The 17,469-nt window shown below is 41.9% G+C and overlaps 2 protein-coding genes and 1 long non-coding RNA gene across 4 annotated transcripts in view; 1 reads left to right on the top strand and 2 right to left on the bottom strand.

Annotated features, from left to right (window-relative positions):
* LOC311012356 (ATP-dependent 6-phosphofructokinase, platelet type-like) overlaps positions 1–17,469 on the bottom strand; it is a 148,628-nt gene that overhangs the window by 93,550 nt on the left and 37,609 nt on the right. The window lies entirely within an intron of this gene.
* Positions 7,262–9,122, bottom strand: LOC311012359. Its single transcript, XR_014597035.1, has 3 exons — positions 8,988–9,122; positions 8,307–8,392; positions 7,262–7,679 (listed from the first exon to the last, which is right to left on the bottom strand). It is a non-coding gene; the product is annotated as an uncharacterized lncRNA (long non-coding RNA).
* Positions 14,241–16,822, top strand: LOC311012357 (presequence protease, mitochondrial-like). Its single transcript, XM_084007793.1, has 7 exons — positions 14,241–14,289; positions 14,787–14,907; positions 15,058–15,134; positions 15,270–15,435; positions 16,241–16,341; positions 16,528–16,648; positions 16,771–16,822. Exons 2-5 carry the CDS (start codon positions 14,788–14,790, stop codon positions 16,334–16,336), a joined length of 459 nt encoding a protein of 152 aa, XP_083863919.1. The 5' UTR covers positions 14,241–14,289; position 14,787; the 3' UTR covers positions 16,337–16,341; positions 16,528–16,648; positions 16,771–16,822.

The following is a 17,469-nucleotide window of genomic DNA, read 5'->3' as shown; positions in this document are numbered from 1 at the left end:
TATTGTATGTGGTCCCTGTCAAATTAACTCAACTACTTTTACTACTTAATAACCCTCAGCCTAGGCCCTACACACTTACCTGTCCTCTGTCTTAGCACTCAAACATGAAGATGTTGATATTCAGTCTGAAAGATCTTGTACAGCTTTTTGTAATGGTTTTCAAACGGGAAATAAAGCAACTGAATATGGAGTTAAGCAAACTTCATGTAAGTGTCTATAAATGATTGACATTTGGCATTCAATACAATTTAATAAATACATATTCAATAAATATTAAATACAAAACCATAATAACAAATAGATTAAATACAGAATTCATAATAAATAGATGATTAAAAAAGGGAATTCATTATAATAAATGCATGATTAAAAACAGACTTCATAATAATAAATAGATGATTACATACAATACATACAATATCATAATAAATAACTAATAAATCGAATATTTCCTCCTCAGGACCCGCAAGGCCCTGTTCGTATGTATGCACAGGTGAATGACCAGGTGCCTATCCTGGCCACCTTCTTCTCCGGGGCTGAGGTGAAGCCGGCATTCAGGCTCTCCAGGGACAGCATCACCATGCTGCTCCAGATGTTGCCCCGGGAGAAGAGCCATGGATGGAGCCATGAGCTGGAGGTGCTGGTGACGCTCTACTGGCTCGCCTGTGGAGCGTCGTACCGGGTCACCTCCGACGTCTTCTCTGTACCTCTGGCCACTGTGTGCAGGATTGTGCACAGGGTTGTGGATGACATGATGACCATCCTGCCCAGAGTCATCCACTTCCCCAGGGCTGAGCAGATGGCTGAGGTGGGAGCTGGCTTCGCGCTGCTTGCCGGGCATGAGGCTTTTCGGGCTGCTGCTGGTGCCATCGACGGGTGCCATGTGAGGATTGTTCCTCCTGCAGAGCCACAAAAAAGGAGCTATATTAATAGAAAGCTCTTCCCCTCCATTATCCTCCAGGGAATGTGCGATGCAAAAGGCTCTTTCCTGGACATTTATGTAGGTCAGCCAGGGTCAGTGCACGATGCACTGGTCCTCAGGAGGTCGCCCATGTACCACCAGGCCCTCTATCCACCAGCTGGGTACTTTCTGCTGGGGGATGGAGGGTATCCATGCCTGCAGCGCCCCGTGGCCATCATGACCCCATATCGCCAGCCTGTAGCGATTAAGAAAACACACACAGATAATTTGGTGAGTTTGAAATACACTATACATTTTCACATTTTACATTTAAATATTTCTTTCTAACCTTGAATAGCCCAAGTTGAAGCCCGCTACAACAGGCACCACGCAAGGGCAAGGAACGTGGTGGAGCGCACCTTTGGGGTCCTCAAAACCAGGTGGTGCTCAATTTTTCTGAGGGCCCTGGAGATCCGGCCGGTGTTTGCCCCAAAGGTGGTGGGTGCCTGCTGCATCCTCCACAACATTTGTGTGGCCATCCTGGAGCCGTTATAGGCAGGCCAGAAGTTGAAACAAAGTCCCTGGACAATAATACACAAATACATTTGAGGACATAGCCTAATCCTTCCAAAATATATTAAAGGTTGAATATGGATAATATGTATGTAAAGCTAGATTTTTTCAAAAAAATAATACGTCCACAGTGCGTTTAGAGGGGTCTGTGACACCGCCCGGGTCAGAGGCTCTGATCTTATTTATTTTTTTATTTTATTGGTTTAGTTCAGGGACATTGCACACTAATCAACATTCAAAATGTAAGTGAGCCAGAGTTAGCCTGAGAGGCTAGTTTTCGTCTGTTGTCCCCTGCCAGATATTCAAAAGGCAACCTAAAATTACAGAAATAAAATGCATATAAACAAAGATTAAAAAACAACATAGTAGTAAGAATGAATTGACAGACAATGGCAAACCAACAATAAAATAAGCAGACAATAAAACACAGTGTACATTAAACATTATACGAAAGTGCACAAAACAGTAGATTAGAGCAGGACAAATGCACCTACAATAAAAACACATTCAGCAGCATAGAACACAAACATGCAGAACAAACATATATAGCAGCATAAAGCACAAACATGCAGCACAGACATACATCAGCCTAAAGCATAAACATGCAGCACAAACATATACAGCAGCATAAAAAACACAAACATGCAGCACAATTAACTTAGAACATGACCTGCACAGGGCAGGAGCACACAAGAGACAAGCAAGCAGGACACAGCATTTACCAAGAAGTCGGCAGGAGAAGCAATTGCAGTCCTAGTGTGTACATAATTGGTGACCATTAAGCCATATTTTCAGCTGTCCTGAAAAGGGACGGTAAGAACTAATTTCTCTAATATGAGATGGTAGTGAGTTCCATTCCTGCGACGCTGTAACTGAGAACGCTGAGTGGCTAAAGGCACTTTTTCTTAAGGGTACTACACAGTCTCCCCGGGACGAGCCTCTGGTTGTCCGGTTTGTATTTGACCTCTGAGTGATACACTGTTGAAGTGGTGGGGGGGCTTTGTTGTGCAAAATTTTAAAAATAAGGCAAAGATTTGCATACTTTATTAGGTTTTCCCAGCTCAGAAGTTTATACTTTCTTAAAATTAGACAATGGTGGTAGGTGTTTGACTTCCGGTCCAGGACTTTCAGGGTTCGTTTATACCGTGTTTCAAGTGGTTTAAGTGCTGTCTTATTGGCTTGTGCGAAGCTGGTCAAACAGTATGTGAAATGTGACATTATCATGGCATGCATATAAATCTTTGCTGCATCAGTTGTCATTGAATTTCTAATAAAGCGAAAATTCGATAAGTTAAACTTAACCCTGTGACCAACTTTTTTTACATGAGATTTGAATGACAGTTGAGAGTCGATTAGGAGGCCAAGGTACTTGAACTCAGAGACAACTTGTAATTTTACTCCTGACAGCATTATGGCTGGGTCTGGAGTGCTACATTGCTTTTTGGAAAAAAACATGCAGACTGTTTTTGATGTATTTAGCTGAAGGCATGATTGAATTAGCCAAGTTGAGATGCGGTTCAATGCATTGGTGAGTGTTGCTGCAGCCTGAAGTTTATTGCTGCCATGTGTAAAAATCACAGCGTCATCAGCATAAAGCTGAATCTCTACATCAGAGCACACAGAGGGCAAGTCATTTATATAAAGACTGAACAGAAGTGGACCTAGTATTGACCCTTGTGGGACACCAGTTAGTGTATCCAGCGCAGAAGATTTTTGATTGCTGACATTCACACACTGGATTCTGTTCATTAAATATGATTCTGACCACTTGAGGGCGTTATTGGAGAAATTGAATGAGGAGAGTTTGGAAATGAGTACGTTGTGATTTACTGTGTCAAAAGCTTTTCTAAGGTCTAAGAATACAGCCCCAACAGTACCTCCCTTGTCCATCATAGACTTAACCTTTTCAATTAAGAGGCAGTTGGCAGTGTCTGTAGAATGATTGGCTCTAAAACCAAATTGCATGGGATGCAGTGAAAAGGGGCTGTTGTTTAAATGGGAAATGAGTTGTTCTGCTACCCACTTCTCTGCGACCTTGGACACCACGGGCAAGATGCTGATTGGCCTGTAATTACAAATAGCCTGAGAATCGCCTGACTTAAAAATAGGTGATACAACGGCTGTCTTCCAAACCTTTGGGAATACCCCTTGTGAGATTGACAGATTGATGATCTGTGTAATGGGGGGTGCCAATACATCTTTAAGATGTTTGAGCATGGCTGAGTCCATACCATAAACATCTTTTGTTGTGGAGGGTTTGAGGGAATTTACGAGCATTTGAACTTTACTGTCTGTGATGCAATTGATGTTAAAAACGGGCAAAGTAATATTAATTGGTATGAGATTCACACAAGTGTGAGGGAAACATTGTGTAATCTCAGCGACAGAATCAATAAAGTATTCATTGAATACTTTAGCCAAATCTGCTGGATCTTGCAACAGGTTACCATTGTCTTTTAGTTCTAATTGCCTGCTGCGCCTTCGATTATCCGACCCCATGAGCTTCTGGATCTGGGTCCAAATTAATTTTGTATTGCCTTTCGCCTCATTAATGATACTTATAAAGAAATTTGCTTTGGCTTTCCTCATCTCTTTAGTGGACTTATTCCGTAAAGTAACAAATATGCGTTTGTCATTCACCCGATTTGACATTAACGACCTTTTGAGCGCAAGATCCCTATCCTTCATTAATTTCAGTACTTCAGAATTCAAACATGGTAGCAACCTCTTTTGATTTTTTTTGCCTTTGACTTTTTTTGTGAAATGATGTACTATGCTCTCAATTTCATTTGTGAATATACTACAATCTTCTTCCACATTTAGCCCTGGCATTAAGTTAGTCCAATTAGTTTGATGTACAGCACTTTTAAAATTATCTAGCTCATTTTTAGGGATCCTGAATTGCTCAAATCGTGTACCACCACTTTGGAACCGTTTCTTTGTGAGTTTTCTAGATATTAGGGTAAGATTGTGGTCCGAGAGTCCAGTAATGAAGTTAAATGACTTAATTACTCTTTCAGGTCTGTTACAAAAGATAAGGTCAATCTGGGTTTTCGAAGAAGTTGTTATTCTGGTAGGCCCTTTAACCAATGGCGTTAGATCAAAATGGTCTGTAGTTTGTTTGAGGGCCTTCCTATTTTTCTTATCTTCCCAGTTGATATTGAAATCACCCATCAGTATGAGCTCTTTCCTTGAATCACATTCTTTTAGCAAGATTTTCAGATGTTCATAGAATCCAGTGTTGGAGGAGGGTGGGCGGTACAAAGCAACAAGGACAAAGGACATTTGAGGTGAAAGAGTTACAGTTACACCAATGCACTAATCAGCAGGCTTAGTTAGTTACAACTCATTCATCTACCATCACAATTAATCTGAATCTGTTTAATGACGGTAAAAATAAAACACAAGGTAAATATCCTGCATAGTTCTTCTCTGTGCTACTCTGATCAGAGCAGCGTCCCAAGCAACTTCCTGCTGGAATTATTTTTCTGTTCTCCTATCTCTGATCAATAGGTAGTCTTTTTCTGCTCAATCTCCATGTTCAACCTTAAACCAGCATGGATTAAAACCGCAAAATGTAACCCTGCTCCAGACATCCAGGCAATGACAAACAAACTAATATACTCACTCCCATCCTGACTTGGCGGAGTTCCTCCGCCCGGTGAAGAGGGCCTCATTCGCCCCCCTCCACTGGATCAGGGCCCGGGTCTCTTCAGCTGTCCCTTGAACAAAATATAGCTCGTCAGCTGTGATGCATAATACCTTCATTTTCTACACGTGGGTTTAAGTAACTGATAACTGATACGGGAACAACCGGGAATACGGGCGGATTACGTAAACACGACAAAACGCTTTAGTATAACGTTATAGTTGTATAAAAATATAAAAACCCTCCCTTAAAACGGACCGATTAGTCCGATATCACAGCCTAAAGTGTTTCGTTCAGAGACCAAAGTCTGCCTTTTAGACGCACAGAAAACAGCATTGCTTTACCACACTACAATCATACAAGACCAGCGTCAGATTTCAGAGGGTCACGCCGGGACAAGGCAGTCATCAGCGGGGTAGCAGTAATGCTAAGTGCCCGGGCCAACTTGCTAGCGGCTAGCGAGGTAGCTAGCCGTGATAGCCGTTAGCGGCGAAAACGTCGGAATAAAAACTACGTGCTACAGTAATAAATCACCCACAGCACCGATTTGAAGTTGTAAAAATGACATTCCCGCAAAAATACATAAAAACATTTATTCACCCCAAAACAGTAGAATTTCAAAACTTCTAACGTTAACTTACAATTGTGCGTCTTCTCCTCCGCCATTGCTTTATTGAAATGCATTCTGGGATACGCAACTGCCCAAAGTCCACACAAGTCTCCTTCGATGCATCCTCGGTGAAATGGGCGGGGCAAGAACACATCCGGGGTATTTGACCGTACTTGGCCAGATGCGAACTTTGAATTGGAACAGTACTCGGTCCGACGCTGATGACGTTTCTCAAGTCCACAAGAACAGAAGTACAGAGAAGAACGCATATTGAGAAACGGCCATTGTCTGGATCAAGGGAGGTACGCCTCTCTTCAATCAGTCTCCCAGCAACACTGAAAGAACGTTCGGAGGGAGTACTAGTTGCTGGGATTGCCAGCAGCTTCTTGGCAACTGGCACTAGCCCACTTGACATCTCCTGCCAGACACAGAGTAGAGACTTGAGTGCGGGTCATCTTAGGGTTGTTCTGTAGCATGTACTGTAGCACCAACTGTCTGCCCGATGCCATCTCTTCTTCACCACCACTCTCCTCCCTCTCCTCTTCAACACAACTTGCAAAGAAGTTGTGAATGTGAACCTCTGTGGTCCCTGTTGGTCCTGCCTCTGGTGGTGTACCTGAAGGGAAAAAAAAAGACAGATTGTTATAGAACAATGCCATGTGTGAGTGTGTGTGAGAGAGAGTGAAAGAAAAACATTTTGTAATAATGTTAAGAATGTTCAGTGAGTGCTGCTTTGCTGGTGCTAGCGCTATTCACCCTCTTCCTCCTCCTCACGGACTCTGACTCTGGCTGTGTTCGAAATGCCGTACTAACGTACTGCCTACTACATACTCAACGTGTATGTACTGCATACTGCCTACTAAATGAACGTTTGAGTATGCTGTTACCCTCAGACTGTTCACACCGAAGTATACACATCTCATACTACATTTTTTTGTTTTTTTTTAACTTTATTGACATCTCGTCCTCATCTACCCTCACGTAACCGAATCGATTATGTTAGCGGTTCTAGCATCCGTTTAATATTAATTACTTATCAAAATATAAAGCATGATTATTATTACAGTTAATTTAATATTTCTAAATATTTTAAAGTCAAATTACAACTGTCAAATGTTTTCTACAGTTTATTATATATGCGCGCTCTCACGCTTTCCCTCTTTCTTCCTCTTACCTGAGTAGCTTCTTCACTCGCCATCGATCGCGACTATTAAGCAGCTTTTATCCATCATTAATCGTCCGTTCATAGATCGTATTATACCTCTGACCACGGAACACCAGCAACCTTCACCACGGAGACGACGCAGGCAATCTGCCCGTCGGAGGAGCTACATTATTCACATGTACGGGATTTCCCTCTGAAGTAAGTAATATGACTTATCTGGTTTAAATACGTTCCTTTATTATTTGATTATCAATAGATGTGCATATGCAAAATGTAGGCTACATGTAGGCTAATATAAGTGGTTTTAATAATATCATGCATGAGTTTGGTGTGATAAAAATAAACAAGTACAAACAAGTGGGATATTAGTGAATAATTTATTAGACAAATAATCCATGTTATATATACAGGTTGCAATACGTGTATGATAAGAAGGAATAAGTAGTTTATCAACAAATTAATAGGAAAACATTCTGAATAAATGTAATATCTGATGTTTTCTGTTACAGGTTGGTGCCAGACGGCCGTACTGCAGGTCAATCCTCATGTTCCCCCGCTGGGACTCTACTTCGGGAAGGGGATTTAAGGAAGGACTTCTGTCTTTCAAGGTGTTCCACGGAGAACCTCGTCCACTGCTTACTAACAGAACAGATGGGTTCCATGTCCATAGTTCCACGGTGGTGATGGGGGTGACAGCGACGAAGTCAACGAGCCACTCCAGCAGTCCTGGGACATCCTCAGAGGCTCGTAGCTGCAGTGTCTGCTCCAAATGTCCAGATCCCTGTGTTGCAGGAACATGATTATTGTTGAGGTTTTATTTGTGTTTATCAGTAGTGCAGTTTATAAGTAATACCACATAGTAGAAGTTGTTACAGACAAATGTTTCCTGTTAAATGTTTTACGATTATTGGGTTGTGTACAAATCTAAATAATAAATATCTGAATATATATATGATTGTTGACTCATGTTTTAGGCCTGCAGGTCTATTTACCTCCTGCTCTGCAGGAGAGATCCTGCTGCAGTGGTTGGCATCATGGCTGAGGAGATGGGGTGTAGTGGGGTAATAGCAGGTCTTTGCTCCATCACCTCATCCATGACAACAAACACTTCCAGTGTGCAGCAGTGACCTCTCCTGCCTCAGTGCTGACATCTTCAGTTCATACAAACAACACTTCTCATAATCATTGTTTAGATCAACTATTCACCACTAGTCATATATTATAATATGTACTGTAATACTGTTCCACATGGGATAAACTTAATGGACTCTGATGTTTTAACACATTGTAGATATTATCCAGCACTGACTTTGCCTGGTTATTAATAAGAAAGACAACATCATCTTGCTTATTTTATGCTTCACATCAAGCATGTAGAGTTCAATACTTTAAACTGCTTCCAACTCACCTTGTATTTCTGCTTCATGTTCTCCCACTTCTTCTTAGCTCATCCGGCTCCACCTTCCCTCCATCTAATGTTCTTCAATAAACATCCTATATGAAGAACAGCACGTAGAAAAGTGTTACAGTTCATTGATGATTTCTTGCTGTTCAACAGAACGTTTCAGGTAGATATCTCAGGAGAGCAGTACATCTCCCGTCTATATACGCTGGTGTTCAACCTTATATCATTGAGAAGCTAAATATGCACCAGTAGTAGTTAAGCCCTGCATATGAGAATTATAACATTTAAACCACATTTTCTTAGGTGAAGCCTCTCAGAGCAGCATCCCTCTTGCCGGTGAACTTCTCCTCATCGTTCCCTCCACTGAATGAGGCGCCCGGTGTTTTCATCCGTCCCTTTAACGGACAACGGTGCACCGCGTTATTAACCACCGTTAGTAAATATATTATCACGTTTTCACATAAGCACCATCTTCTTAGATAACGTCGGTAAAAACGGCACATTTGCTGCTTCGCTTACGCTCGCTAACCTCTATGGTAAATTAGCGTCAGTAGGCTAGCCGGCTAGCAGGACCTTCGATTCGTAACGTTAACGTACAATGCCAACAACAATAAAGTAACGTTCATTATCAATACGATTTAAAAGTCAGCTGGAAACATAAAAATTGTGTTACAGTATACTTACATGTGTACGCGGTTTGTGTCGGGCTGTCGCCAGAATCACCGCTGTCGTCCGCCATTATCCAAAACTTTTCAGAAGTCAGACGAGCCGCAATGCATTTTGGGGAAGTTGAGTAGATTTAGCAAGGTCCGCTGTATACTCAGAAATTCTTGCCAATGCAGTATACATCCGGGAATTTCTCGCGTACACAAATCCACATACTATTGTATCTGAACGCACTACGTACTCAAATTTACGTCACGATTGAGTACGAGTAGGACGTTAGTATGGCATTTCGAACACAGCCTCTCTCTTCTGGCCCTGTTGTCATGAGTGCTGCCAGGGTGTTGATTACCTCCTCATACTCCTGAGTGTTGAGAGTTTTCCTCAGAAAACTCCTCAGGCAAGGAGAGAGAGCTGTGGCTACCTTATGATACAGGTGGATTTTGAATTTCAGCTCCACTGCCTGGGCTAACTTTACTTTCAGCTGGGGGGGGAGTGAAATCACATAATGATAAATGCAATGGTGTCATAATGATATATGCAATATCATTATTGCAGGGCATAGACATTCTCAGGAAGACAGTAGGGGTGTAACGGTACACAAAAATCTCGGTTCGGTACGTACCTCGGTTTTGAGGTCACGGTTCGGTTCATTTTCGGTACAGTAAGAAAACAAAATGCAAAATATAAATGTGCTAGTTGTTTATTACTTTTGTACTTTTAACAGTAGGAACATGCACTGGAGCTAGAATGCTGCTCAAAAATATAAATACAAGTATTTAAAATATTTATTTAAAAAATAAAAATAAATAAAAATAACAGACTGTTTCTTTAAAAAAAATATTTTCTCCATCTGATGTGCAAAATTGAACAGTTGCAACACTAAACAGTTTCAAGTTGTTGCTCAGATTAAATAACATGAATAAGGCTCAGACTATTTTTTTAAAAACAAATCTTTTCTCCATCTGATGTGCAAAATTGAACAGGGCAGGGAGAGGCTGTTTAAATGCGGTGGGGAGCTGTGTTTGCACTAACGTTACGCTCGTCTTTCTCCTCGTTGTAGCAATGTTCACGTGGGGGTGGTGCCGTTTCAAATGCGTCAACAGGTTTGACGTGTTGCCAGAAACATACCCGACCTCACATGAACAATGTCGGCAAACCGCTTTTCCGAAGTGTTCCCAAACGGGAGACCTTAATGTGCGGGAGGGTCCTCCAACTCTGGCGTGTTGCCAACGCTAGCGGCATTAGCCATGACGTCCGCTACTACTGCTGTTTATTGTGTCGCGGTGTGCGCAACTGCGCATGTGCGGCTGCAGCATGCTCCACACATGCAGTCCTCTACTTAATATGTCCGTATGGAAACTCGTTCGGTACGCCTCCGTTCCGAACCGAGCACCCTGTACCGAAACGGTTCAATACATGTACCATTACACCCCTAGAAGACCGGTATCGTGTGGTTTATTATGATTTTTAAGATGCTTTCCTGGTTATAATGGGTTAAGCCCTGTTATTGGATGGGACCAAGCTCCTGTTAATACCTGCTACTTGAATGACCTCCAACTACAGTAAAAATCAGCACCGCACAAATTTATATATTACCTCTTTTACAATCGTACTGTCCTCATCCTGGATCAACAGCCCCCTCAGGAGGGTTGCCTTGGACGCAGTGTTGCCAGGTGTACGATAATTATCGTATTTGTACGACAATTTTGCCCTCTGTACGATGTACGATCAATAATCCCAAAAAAGACCAGAAATACGATAATTTCACCATTCCGTGAATGTGTGGTTGTAATTGGTTGTAACCAGCCTGTCGCAACTGTCTGTCGGAGTTTTTTTGTGAATCTGAAGGCATCTGTTTCACTGTTTGCTTTTCTAAATGTGAGCTACGAGTGACGTGTATGCGTTTGCCTCAGATCAACGGCCATGATTGGCTGAATAGTCCGCTGCGCCCGCCCCATGAGTGAGGAAAAGAAATTAAGAAGAAGCAGAGCCAGTCTGGAAGAAGAAGCACTGAAAATGAGTGAACATGTTAGACGCTATTCAACACTAGAGTGACTATAGCGCATCAATAGACTTGTTATTTTGGTTATAACGGGTGTACAATCATTTCCTTCAAAATACGATAATTTTATGTCTCTGGTACGATAATCCTACATTTCTCACCTGGCAACACTGCTTGGACGGGAGGACGAGGTGAAGGGTAGGTGTCTTGTCAGTGGAGAGGTGCCTGGTAGCCTCATCAAAAGGATTCAGGAGTTGGATGAGGTCCTCCAGAAGTTCAGAATCTATGTTGTTGAGGAAGCGGAGCTCTCTTCGGTGAAGAAGGATCTTGTGTAGCTTACCAGACTTCAGAGCATTGTTTATAGATTGAAGCATTAGAAGTCTGGAATTCCACATTGTCTCTACTGCTTGCTTCAGTGTGTGGTCCAGCTCCTTTTGTAATCTGAAATACATTAAAAAGAGACATAAGAGACATAGAAACATAAGGCTACAGTGATTACAAATACCACTTTTTGAAATAATAATTCAGTAAAAAGGAATATAGAATTGCTGAAATTAAGCTGTAAATTGCAGCAGCTAATTTTTTATTGCTGATTTCACTTATACTTTAAATTTATTTTAAACAGCCAAAGAAGCAGGCCAAACATGACAGGATGTTGTGTCATCTTATCTTACCCTGCTTTTTTAAAGTGTGACACAAGGGTCTTGCAGTCCTTTAACAGCTTGATGACTCCGCTGTGCATTGGTTTGTCCTCTTCCAAGTGGTCAAATACATATTTGAGGACCAAGTTTAAGTTATGGCCGGCACAGGACAGTCGGACGTAATCTTTGAATGCTGCCACTACATTTGAGCCATTGTCCGTGACAAATACATTGTTCATGCTCTGAATACCAAATTCCTATGTTAGGTCAAAGAAAAGAGGTAGGGGAGGGGGGGTGGGGGGCAGACAAACACAAAGGCTTAGCAAATAGTAGCCCAGACATAAAGATAATATTAAAACATCATAATGATTAACAATAATTTAATCTCACTTTAAGTCAGAGCACTAATTTCACTTAATCAGAGCACTTAATAAAAAATAAATAGCAATTAGGACAATAAATACAGTGTTACACATACAGTATGCTTTGCTTAATACATACATAAACACGGGATAATACCAAGATAAGAGAGATACCTGAAGGATTTCTTCCACAGTTGTCCTGATGTGGTCCCCAGATTTTACCCCCACCATCTCCCTTGTGGCCAGGATCCTGTTTACAATCTCCCAATTGTGTATGTAATGGACTGTAATGGTGATGTAGTGTGTGTTGGTCTTCTCCTCTGTCCACAGGTCGGTGGTTATGGCATGGTCTCTGCACTAAATTAATTAAGTAGGCTACATTAATGATGAGACCCCCAAAATACTTCATTTAAAAACAGATGACCAAGTTCAGATAAAGCAATTTAAAATAAATAAGATGGTGTTAGTAATATATAGTAGGCCTATAGAATATAGATTAAAGATCAACTATATTTTTATTCATACTGTATGAGAGCAACGTGCATATTATATTACAAAATTGTGCAACGTAACGTACCTGTTTGAGCTCTTCCACAACGAGTGCCTTTAATTTCTCGTACTCCTCTTCCACGTGCCGAGAGACGGTGCGAGCGGACGGTAGTAAGTCCTCTGCCAGAATCGTGCCTCCATATTTGGATCCAATATCCAGCAGCTCCTGAGCAACAGTCATAAATCCTCGTCCCTCTACTATCGCAAAAGGTCTCAAGTCTTGACTGCACATCCGCGCAATTTTGTTTGTGATAAGGGTCTTGACACCCGACAGGCAATTTACGTTTAACAAATGAAGTCATTTTTGCCTGGTTCTCAGTGGGCTTTGCTTGACATGCGTGTCTCTTGAGACCACTCGTCCCCGAGTCACATGAGTATTTCACCAGTACTGCGCAGGATTTACAAGCAGCATAGACGGTGTTGGCACCATCACATTCGACTCGCATAAATCTATGCAACATTTGCGACTTCCCGATAAGTTCACTTAATCTCACCGACGGGTCGTTTTGTCGGACTTTAGTCTGCAGCTCTCGCTTCCCAGCTTCATCGCCTCTACCTCCCTCCATTGTTGTTGTTGTGTGTCTCCCGCCCCCGAGTCCCGCGCAATTAACTTCCGGTAGTGGCCGGCCCGGCCGGAAGTCAAAGCACTGTTAACGCAAGTCAAAATAGTTTTAGCTCACTGAAAGATGACTACAAAAATGGACGTGTCTGTCCTTTTGGTTGTTTAACACGGCTGAAAATCATCATCTATTAATGGCGTTCCCGCTCCTGCCCGCTCCCGTTGATTTTTATTCCCATCCCGTCCCAATCACGGGATTAATAAAACTTTGACTGGGAATTCCCGAAAAATGTCATGCTCTAACTCTGGTACAGGAAATGTTGTTGTTTGTTGGTTTCTACATATTTATCCATGTCTGAAGCATTCTCCAGGTATCATTCCAAAGGTTTAAAAAGGTTTACAGCAAATAAATGTTTGTGTCTTACCTTTACATATTGTTCGTTAACATTCTCTCAGAGTAAACTGGATTTACTTGATTTCTGAGGGCTTACATAATTTTATGCTACGGCATAGCATAGTGAGTTTTCAGTGGAGGCACCGCGCTAGTTACATGACACCTTCTTTTGTTTCTCACTCAAGTGATAAAGTCCCTTGTTTAATTTGGTAGAGAAGAACCACAGCAAATTCACCATCTTTAGCTGAGAACCGGACCTGTTTTATTCTTATTGGGTGTGACCTCAGTGTAGATTTTAAACACTAAGGAAAAAGGGGTTACATTTGTTTAACTGGTGAAGGATTATATCCTAGATGCACAACTGACTCCCAGTGGTTGGAATTTGGGAGGAGGGTGGGATTTCATAATTCAGAGAAAGCAGGAAAACATACATACTGAAATGATGTACTTTGACCAAATAGTTTCTAACATAACACCACGTCCTGTCCACCAGCCCTGCAGGAGAACACACACAGACTGACTCTGTCCATGAGCCCCGATGAGGCCTACCTGGAGAAGCAGGCCAAGGCTGAGGAGGAGAAGCTCCAGAAGAAGATCCAGGTCTGACAGTGACAGGAAAGACATCTATGAGAACGGTAACAATAGTTTCACTGCTCAGTGAATGTGGTTGACTCTTTCTTTTGGTTTGCAAGGTCAGTTCACAGAGACTTAGTCCAAGACCAAACAACAGCACTTTTGCCTATGAATTTCCAGAAACACCCTGCCAGAGGACCTCAGGCTCTACATCCCTCTCTTCTGCAGTGTTATCACCAAGTGAGTTAACTGGTCAATCTATAGGATAACGGCATTTGTTCTTATGACACGTTCTGGAACATTAAAAACATCAGCAACCTGTGCAGACAGCATCACGTTGGTAAATCCAGCTTGTTTTGCATTGGTAATTAGCAGCAATAAGGATGAGTGATTAACATAATATTGTGTTTATTTATAAACGGACTAACGGAGCTGCCGTGAGTGTCTGAGGTGGTCGGTGTGCAAAGTGTGGCCGCCCCGCCAGCATGACAGAGCTCACATTTCAGTAGAAGTGGGAGGGGGAAAGCAGTACCTTGTTTGTTCACTTAGACGCACCACCACATTTATCGAGCTAAGAACGTCGATCCGGAGAAGATAAAAAGCCGGTAGTTGCTCGCATGAGGCCGCCGTTGTATCATCGACATGTATTTGATGCACAGCAACTTTGCTTGCGGTTGAAGAGTGAAGTGTCAATATGCAAGACGAGCAAGAGTTCACCTGTTTGTCTGTGTGATTAGGATGGGCTGTGGAGCTCTGGACTACAGGCAGCAGGCCCAGCAGATGGAGCTGAGGACAGGAGGCATGTCTGTCTCCACACATGTCACCCCTGACTCCACCCGGCTGGACATGTACGAGCAGGTCAGTGTAACTCTACATTTTCAGGTTGGTTTGACTTCCATCCCTACTAGTGCTTGGTGCGCTGATTACTTCAATCAGTGATGCCTTGATGACCAAGGATTAGTTCACTATGAGGAGGGTCTCTCACTGGCCCTGTGCTCTCTGTTTCAGGGCATCCTCCTGTCCTCCTCCTGCCTGGAGAGGAACCTTCCTCACCTGTTTCAGCTCTGGAGCGACATATTCAACAGGTATGTCCTCCAACGCTTCATATCACCAGCAGCTAGAGACGATTCCTACACATGTTCAAGCTATACAAACATAAAGAAACAGCAGCTGATGTTGTTTTGTCTGAAAAGTAAACTGGCTGGTAAATGTTCATCTAGCCCCCACTTTGATGATGAGGAGCGTCTGAGAGTGCTGGTGATGATGTCGGCACAGGAGTTGGCCAATGGGATCTCCTACTCTGGTCACGTGTATGCGATGACCCGTGCAGGCCGACACCTGACTCCTGCGGGAGACCTCCATGAGACGTTTGGTGGAATGGAACAGGTACTGTTCAGGAAATGTAGTATTGAGTATCAGAAGTTGGAGCATGTTGCCATCTGCTGCTTAATCCATTTTATATCTTGTCATATCACAACAGAAGTCCTCTCAGGACACTTAACACATTAAGCAGGTCTAGAATATACTCATGATTTCAGAGTGAATACATTTTAAATCACATTTACAACAAAGTTAGTTGTTAAAGGTGCTGTTTGATACATATGAAGACTTTCAAGTGTTTGTTAAATCATTTGAACATGAATTTGATTATTTTCTGTGATTTCACACACATTTATATTATTGGGAAATGTGTCTCATTGTGATGTTGATTCTTATGGTTTGCGTTTAAACGATCAGTTGTTGTTGTCTGTTCCATTTACCCGCACAGAACTGGGGAAAAAAGGCTTTTGTCTATTCTGCTCCTACCTGGAACATGCTGCAAAAAGATTGGAAATTAACTGAATTGATATCTTTGAATGCTTTTAAATCCAGGCTGAGCGCACTCGAGACGACCTCCTTTACTTGTAACTGTTTTTTATAATTTTATTTGTTGTCTGTATATTGTAACTTTGTAACTTTTGCTGCCTCTTGGCCAGGACTCCCTTGAAAAAGAGGTTTTTAATCTCAATGGGACTTTCCTGGTAAAATAAAGGTTAAAAAAAAAAAAAAACATATGGTCCAGCTCTAGATATGAGATGTTCTTTATGTGCAAGAGAGGTTTTAGTTTTTCCATTTTCTGTTTTACCTGCCGTTTCTCAGTGTCAACAGTTTGTGAAACAGCTGGTTTGTGTTTTGGTTGTTTGGACCTCAGGTGAAGTTTATGAAGAGGATAGCTGAGATGTCAGACCTCAGCCAAGTCATCCGAACACTACCCAGGATCAAAAAGCACCTTCTCAACCCAACATGAGGTGGGTTGGTATCACGGGACACCTGCTGATTTCAGTTTTTGTGTCCAGTTTTAGGAGCATTATATTCTGTTTTGAAGCCTCTAGATTTACGCTGTTGAAATAGCAAAATTATTTTACAGTATGTTACTGTATATCATCTACTTGGCATACTTCTCTCACCTCAAATGAAATAGCCTGTTCCTTTTTATAGGTGTGCAATCAACGCAACTCCACAGAAAATGTCTGACACAGCAGCACAGTTGGAGAGTTTTATGAAGGGAGTCGCTGATAACAGAAAGTCACTCAAACCTGTCAGGAATAATATTATTGAGGTAAGAAATCAACAGGCAAACTGGACCAAATAAACCAGTCAGAACAATTTCTCATTTTGAGTTGTTGATCAAATGAAAAAACAATATTTTTGCTTTCTTCATTTTTTTTATTCCTTTATTAGAGGCCACTAGATCCCCTAGACAACCATGAACTGAGCAGGAAACTCATCTCTGTAAGTAGATTTCTTCACCATCACCATCTTTAAGTGTTATTTGACTGTTATCTCTCTCTCTCTATATATAGAACTGCTTCATGCCTACATGTGCACACATTATAACACTTCACAACAAGACACATTGGCTTATCAGATTATTTAAAAAAAAAATACTTCATTTGTAGGAAATGAGCAAACCTTTTCAAATGTTGGATCCAGCAAATAGTCAGGTGCAAATATGACTTGACCCCGGCGAGCACTGCGTCCATAGATTTCTGGCACACTGACACAAGAAATTATATGTTGGAATGGTACCCAACAGGGGATCTGTCTTTGGTCCGATGGCCATGTGAGGATGTTGTTGACGCGCTTCATGAATATCACAAAAACATCACCATGTTCATCTGGACGTTCAACAATGTTTCCAATGAACCAGTCATCATCATAGATACAGGCAATGTATTTTCCTGGCTGGAAAATGTAGTTTTGTGGCTGATCTGACTGCGAGTGTTCTCCCTCCGGGTTCTGTATCCAAGTGTTCTGAATCCGATTGTTGTCCTGCATCGACATCTGTGAATATTGTATCCTGTGATATTCTTTTCATCCGTATCTTATTTTTGGAAATTGGTATAAAGCAATGATGCGATCGTGTTCCACTGATCGTTT

Source organism: Eutrigla gurnardus (assembly GCF_963514095.1).
Source record: "Eutrigla gurnardus genome assembly, chromosome: 4".
NCBI lineage: Eukaryota > Metazoa > Chordata > Actinopteri > Perciformes > Triglidae > Eutrigla > Eutrigla gurnardus.
This window is presented reverse-complemented; position numbering and strand designations above follow the sequence as displayed.

Excerpts from the sequence above, each read along its gene's own strand:
- LOC311012357 (XM_084007793.1), top strand. The coding sequence starts at position 14,788 with ATGGGCTGTGGAGCTCTGGACTACAGGCAGCAGGCCCAGCAGATGGAG. Across the intron at positions 14,908-15,057 it reads GGCTGGACATGTACGAGCAG|GGCATCCTCCTGTCCTCCTC; the intron begins GTCAGTGTAACT and ends TCTCTGTTTCAG. Across the intron at positions 15,436-16,240 it reads CGTTTGGTGGAATGGAACAG|GTGAAGTTTATGAAGAGGAT; the intron begins GTACTGTTCAGG and ends TTTGGACCTCAG.